A 6,436-nucleotide genomic window follows, 5' to 3' on the forward strand; every position below is an offset into this window, starting at 1 on the left:
CCCCCCCAGTGACCCGGCCCCCCCCCCGGCCCCACTCACGGCGGCGGGACGGACACACCGCTGTGGGGGCGGCGGCGGAACCGGAAGCGGAGCGGAAGAACCGGGAGGACTCGCGAGGAGCGAGAATAAACCCTCCCCCCGCCTAGAGCGGCCGCGCCCCTGCTACCATAGAGGGGAGAGGGAGGAGACAGAGCGTCGTCCGCGCCGGGCTTCCGGAAGAGGAGGGGAGGGGCGGTGCTCCGCTGCGCCTAGACGGGTGCCCTGCGGGGCGGGGCGCCCCCTAGCGGCGGGGCGGGGCGCAGCCGGCGCCATGGCGGAGCTGGGCGCCCACCTCACGGCCCCCTCGGCCGGCGACGACCGGCCCTCCATCTTCGAGGCGGTGGCTCAGGACAGCCTGATGGCCGCCGTGAAACCCGCCCTGCAGCACCTGGTCAAGGTAAGGGCGAGGCAGGCCGCAGGCCTGGGGTGAGGGGAGGAGAGGAGGGGCGGGAGGCGGCCTCCTCCCTGCAGGCCTTGGGGGCACCGCGCTGCGGGGAGCTGGACACTGAGGTGAACAGTGTCTTGAGGGTGAATATCCTGTGGGGAAACTGCTCCAGAGAGGGACCCTGTGCTCTGTGCTGAGCCGTTCATCGCCAGGGTTTACCTCTGGCTACGCTCACAAGCCAGCATAATGGTTTTCACCCACCCAGCTCGCTTTATGAACTGGAGGCATAATTTATAGCTGCTGTCATTTAGCACATTACTCTGCTTTCAGTTCCTTCCGCTTTGTGTCCCTTTCCATAGGTGCTTGTTGAATCTAATCCTGGCCGATATGGCTTCCTCTGGCACTGGTTTGATGAGATCTACGTCCTTCTGGATTTGCTGCTCCAGCAGCACTATCTGACCAGGTGCAGTGCCTCCTTTTCTGAAAACTTCTATACCTTAAAGAGGATACCAACAGGAGATCACAGACAGCAGCCTCTGGCCACTGCTGGCCTGCCAAAGAGGCAGCACTGGAAGTCTCTCCTCTTGCTGGTTCTTGTTCCTTACCTGAAAGGAAAGCTGGAGAAACTGGTGTCCAGCCTGAGGGAAGAGGATGAGTACTCCATCCACCCTCCATCATCATCCTGGAAGCGCTTTTACAGAGCCTTTCTAGCTGCCTACCCCTTTGTAAACATGACCTGGGAGGGCTGGTTTCTCATCCAGCAACTGTGCTATATCCTTGGGAAAGCTCAGCATCACTCACCCATGCTGCGGCTGGCTGGTGTTCGCCTTGTCAGACTAACTGCAGAGGATATGCAGGCCCTGGAGAAGAAATTGGCTGGAGCCACTGCAAGTCAAACACACAGGTATGTCAGAACACGGCTTAGCTGCTGCTCTCTAGGGGGTTCTGGGGGTGTGTTAGTTTAGAGGTGATGCTGCAAGTAAAACTGTCTTGTTCTCCAGAAATTCTTCAAGATGAAGTCTACCTCTGGCAAAACATGCTCCAAAAGGGTATATCGTTAGTGTAAATAAGGAAACAAGTAGCAGGGACAATATTGCTAAAAGGACTGAAACTTAGCTTTCTGATTTTTCTGAGCAGCAGCTAGTCATGGCCACACTTAATGGCCTGTAAAACAACGATCCATGAGTGAAACGCTCTGTGGTCCAGGTCCCCTCAATCCAAACTCTTCAATTTAGACTTCTGAACAAAACAGGACTTGAAGCTTTCTTAAAATACAAAGAATCTGAGAGAAACATCCTAGCAGATGCCTCATTACAAACATGGCATATGTTGACCAACTTCCTTAGCATTAAGAACCTGTATAAAGCTGTGACTTACTGCCCAAGTCCTTTTTGCCATGGTTTGCAGATGGACAAATGTGCAGTAGTAATGATTTCTCCCTATCTTCTCTCTCTTTTACAGCATTAAAACACAAGTGCAGTCAGCAGTGAGGAAAGCGTTGGCTGGCATTGCCTTCTCCCTGTCCACCGGGCTGTCCATCAGCGTGTTCTTCCTCCAGTTCCTGGACTGGTGGTACTCCTCAGAAAACCAAGAGACGATCAAATCTCTGACAGCACTTCCAACTCCTCCACCCCCCATGCACCTCGACCATGGGGCCGGCTCAGCTCTCTTACCCAAACTGAAGACCATGTGCCCTCTGTGCCGCAAAATTCGCGTCAATGCCACGGCCCTGTCCACGTCCGGCTTTGTGTTTTGCTACCGCTGTGTGTACAATTACGTGAAGACTCACCAGCGCTGCCCGATCACAGGCTACGCCACAGAGCTGCAGCACCTTGTCAAACTGTACTCTCCCGAGAGCTGAAAGGCCTGCCTCGTGCTGTCAGAGAGATACATCTCTGAGGCTAGCGGCTGGGTAGCAGCGAGCCTAAATTTGCCCCTTCTTATGTCCCATAGAAGACTTTCAACCACTACAACTCATCAGTGATCTCTGAAGCTCCTTTGAACTTTGGTACATCAGCGTTTTGCTGCCTTTGCGTATTCTGGTAAGGCTCTCCCCTTTGTTTATTAGCTGTTTAAACATCCTGTGACAGTTTCAGAGGGATCGGACAGCCACAATCCTGTCAGCTGGCACAGAAATGCCTTCAAAGACCAACCGAAAGGGAAGAAACATTGATTTGGATAAGAAGAATGCAGATGTGAGGATCAGAGAGCATCACTGCTAAAAGTCCTGCTCGAGGGCATGAGCCAGCAAGTTAAAGAGGTAGGGAAAATTCTCTAGGCGAGTTATTCCTCCCTTAGCAGCTTCCCAGGCACTCCTGCTGCCCTGGGCAAGCTCTGGCACTAGTGCTTGTCAAAGAGGTAGAGACAGGCTTAAACCTCTCCTCTGATCATGCTCCTCTTAAGAGTCTCCCTGTGTTTTCAGGCTATCAGCCTTTGAATTGAGAACATCACAGCCCTAATTCCCATCAACAGTTCTAAATTAAGACTTTGGACTCTTTAAAGGAATAAGAGGTGATGTGTACAAACAAGGATACAAGAAGGACATTACGTTTTCTGCACGAGGGAGAAAAATGACAAACCAGATTAAAGCAGCAACTGTGCCAAACGATGAGAGTTGGTTTTTGTTAAATAAGTCTTTGCATCTGTTATTATCTGCTTTTATAAAGCAAAATTCCTTCTTGATTGAGAACCTTACTTAATTCTTTTCTGATTATTGGAAAAACAGAGTTTGCTCCTCTAGGGGCTCTATTTACATAAGGGAGACTAGACTAAAGCTCTTTGCAGATGATGATAATGGATGTAAGATTAGTGTTTCGTAGGCTGAGAATCTTTAATGTCTGTCTGATTTAAGTATTACATTGAAATTATTCCAGTCCCAACCATGTAGCACATTCATATCACAGGAAAGCATCCTTTCACTGAATAGAGGAGAAAAGAAAACGTGTATGACATTATGGCTGGTTCTTGCTTGACACCTGCTTTTTCACGATGGAAGGGTTTTTTCCCGACTCGGCTCTAGGGAGCAGCAGTTAGCTACTCCAGACATCACAGTGACATTGCTTAGAATACGAAGAGCAGTTTGCTGCGCAAAGTACATGGTCTTTCCAGATTAAGAGATGTGTTTGAACATTTAATCCACTGAACTGGTCATCTCATTTGCCCCCCACTTTAGCTCTGCTTCAGAAGATAAAAATCTCTAATATCCTCCCTCACCTGGAAGCAAGATAGCAAGGTTATTGAATAAAGTGGAAAAATACAGCAATTTGCATCCTGCCAAAGATACTCTGGAAAACACTTACTATAACAAATGAGATTTGTCTCCACTGCTTGTCTTATTATCGCCATACAACTTCTAGACCCTTCTGCCTGTGCCACTATGGAATAATAATAAAAACTGCCTCCTTTCTCCAGTAGTTACAGGATCCATAGACAGGTCCCTTCCTTTAGAAAGCCAGTAAGAGCACACACATCTTACTGGAAGAGAGATCACATCAAGGCATGAGGTTTTCTGAGATTTCAAATCACTTTTAACATAGCTGGCATTGGGCTGGATATTAACTCACACCACTTGCTACATCAGTTTTGTTTCATACAGAGATCATCATCTCTGTGAAAAGCCAGCATCCAAGATGCTCCACTGCTGCGGTATGGTCTTGCAGTAACCTGTCTGATCAGACAAACATGGGCCTGATGGTGTTGACTCTAGTGCAACCGCTCATTTAAATAAGAGCTGAAGGATCTGACTGACAATTCAGTGTCAGGATAGGTTTCTTTTCCTTTTATCCTTTCTGTACTTTCCAAATTATCCGTCTGTTGCTCAGTGAGAAGCTGGGCAGACCTGGGACAGAAGACTGACCGATGCCAACTCACCCGCCAGCACTGCGGAGTTCTTGGGCAAGTTCTGCACCATCCTCTCTAATCCAGGATTCACTAACTGCTGAACAGTATAACCAAGTTGCCTGCACACACACTGCGCCAGGGTCTCTACACCTCCTTCTCCCTGGGTTAACCTCTCTTCTTCTCCCCAGAATGGCCGCCAGATGCCCACCACGGCTGCCTTCCACTCCACCTCCCGCCACACCACGCTGCACAACACCGTATCCCTGCCAAACTTGGATTTGGCGAACTCCACGGCAGCTCCGAAACCTGCACAGAACCACCCATATCTAAGTCTCACAGTTCTGAACAGCTGTAATTACTCTTCTGAATGTTAAATTGCTCTTTAATGCCTAGCTGACTAACGGGCACTAAGCCCACAATGGCTCAGCAGTTACCTGGCAGATTAGTGTTCCTGCAGATGGCTGCAGAATACCAACTTGGATTTGACTGCTTCTTCTAACCCTCCTGTCCTTAGTAGCCAAACACATACCCATTTATCTGGCTTATTGCTCTAAAACAAAGCTACTGATTTGGGTTATACAAACATTCCTGTTTATCTGCTTTTTAACTGTAATAGAGTTATTAGTCATGATGGTCTAAAGATAGACAAGAAAACATTTTTCAGGGAACACCAACTTTATTAAACCAACCTTTGGACTTACATACTAATTTGTGACTTCTACATCATGTAAAATATATGCATTCAGGAAGCTTTGTTCTGTTGCTTAATACAATTACATTAACATTAACAGCAGCAATGGAGTTACCCAATACACTACCGTCAGAACCTGACTTTGCAAGTCTTTTAAAAAACGTTTAGTGAACCTAAGCCACATTCACATTCATCTGGACGCTCTTAAAAAATCAGTGCATTAGCAACTGAGTTGCCTTCCCTATTTCCTCAACAGAAACCATATGGCTTCTCCTGTTAAGAGAAAACCACTGTAACTATACTCCTAGGTACATATTCCCCATAGAAGCTTCCTTCACAGGGAGAAATGAACATCAAGGTGTCACCAAGACCTGGAAGAGAATAAAAACTAGATTAGAGAATAGCTCCATATCTCCTCCTGTACTTGTTTGATTAGCCCAGCCTTCCCCTCTGCCCCCCCAAAAAGGGCTGCACTTCATCCAGAGCAGAGCACCAGAGCCAGGCCTGACACGGCAACTTGCTTCCAAAAATACTCCTGCTGCCATGCTGGCAATCACTAGATGAGAGTACAGCTGAACCAGCTGCTAATGAGGTGCCTACAGGACAGGCGGCTCAAACTCCGTTTTACAGAGTCTGCATTGCATTTACGAATGGCAGAGATACAGTGGCAGAGTATCTGGAGTTTTGTAAGCTATGTCACACATAGGAGAAAAAACAAGAAATCCTTCTCACTGCAAGCTCAGTACTAAACCCAGCGTTGCAGCAAGATACACAAGTCCAAACAAGTATTTGCACTACTCAGTTTTCAAATCGAGGTTTTAGTTTTTTTCTGCTGGTAAAAGAAATTGCTAAAAATTCTTAATATTTTTTCAGTATTTTTTAGGGTGCATCAAAAAGTTTCAAGAAGAAGCAAAGCTGTTTACTCTAAATGAGCTTAGCCGAAATAAGCTCAGAGAGAAGATTACATGATCATGCCCTGGTCAGAGCAAAGACACAAAGTCTCAGCAATACCAGTTCAGAGTATACTTCACTCATCATTGCTTTGGGCGAATTTATTTCTACTCAATAAGAAGCCTGTTCCCAAGTAAGGAACTAGAACAGAAAAGGTGGGGTTTTTTTTCCTGGAGGAAAAACCAACCAAACAGACACCTCCCCACCCCCAACAATAACAGAATAATTTGGGTTCTGGGTTAATTCTTTTCAGGATCACATGGCTTTCTACAGGACAGAGTTTGCAGTAAGTTAACACTGACCCTTGGGAGATGAGACAGGAGTGGCTGTTACAAGACTGAAAAACTAAGCCCCGAGTTGCTATTTCTACCTTCCCAGCAGCACGGAGGAGGTGGTACTTCGCACCATCAGTATGGATGTAGTCTCTCCACACAGAGCTTCTGTGTTCAGCTGTGTGCATGACAAAGCCATGTTGGTAGAGTTACACATGAAAAAACTCTCCATTTCCCCTCCCCAAATACCATTAGCTA

The 6,436-nt window shown here is 47.4% G+C and overlaps 2 protein-coding genes across 3 annotated transcripts in view; one reads left to right on the forward strand and one right to left on the reverse strand.

Annotated features, from left to right (window-relative positions):
• The window catches only part of AP2B1 (adaptor-related protein complex 2, beta 1 subunit), a 79,770-nt gene extending 79,620 nt beyond the window's left edge, over positions 1-150 (reverse strand). For both annotated transcript variants that reach the window (XM_010573553.1, XM_010573552.1), the window contains exon 1: positions 40-150. The gene's annotated coding sequence lies outside the window, so the exon portion shown is untranslated. The remainder of the gene's footprint in view (positions 1-39) is intronic.
• Positions 151-270: 120 nt separating this feature from the next.
• On the forward strand, positions 271-2,616 carry PEX12 (peroxisomal biogenesis factor 12). Its single transcript, XM_010573554.1, has 3 exons — positions 271-436; positions 784-1,328; positions 1,886-2,616. Exons 1-3 carry the CDS (start codon positions 311-313, stop codon positions 2,283-2,285), a joined length of 1,071 nt encoding a protein of 356 aa, XP_010571856.1. The 5' UTR covers positions 271-310; the 3' UTR covers positions 2,286-2,616.
• The last annotated feature ends 3,820 nt before the right edge of the window (positions 2,617-6,436 follow it).

This window comes from Haliaeetus leucocephalus, unplaced genomic scaffold, assembly GCF_000737465.1.
Source record: "Haliaeetus leucocephalus isolate CR32 unplaced genomic scaffold, Haliaeetus_leucocephalus-4.0 Scaffold395, whole genome shotgun sequence".
Lineage (NCBI taxonomy): Eukaryota > Metazoa > Chordata > Aves > Accipitriformes > Accipitridae > Haliaeetus > Haliaeetus leucocephalus.

Coding starts and splice junctions, on each gene's coding strand:
- PEX12 (XM_010573554.1), top strand. CDS start 311: ATGGCGGAGCTGGGCGCCCACCTCACGGCCCCCTCGGCCGGCGACGAC. Junction 437..783: donor CCCTGCAGCACCTGGTCAAG/GTAAGGGCGAGG, acceptor CCCTTTCCATAG/GTGCTTGTTGAATCTAATCC. Junction 1,329..1,885: donor ACTGCAAGTCAAACACACAG/GTATGTCAGAAC, acceptor TCTCTTTTACAG/CATTAAAACACAAGTGCAGT.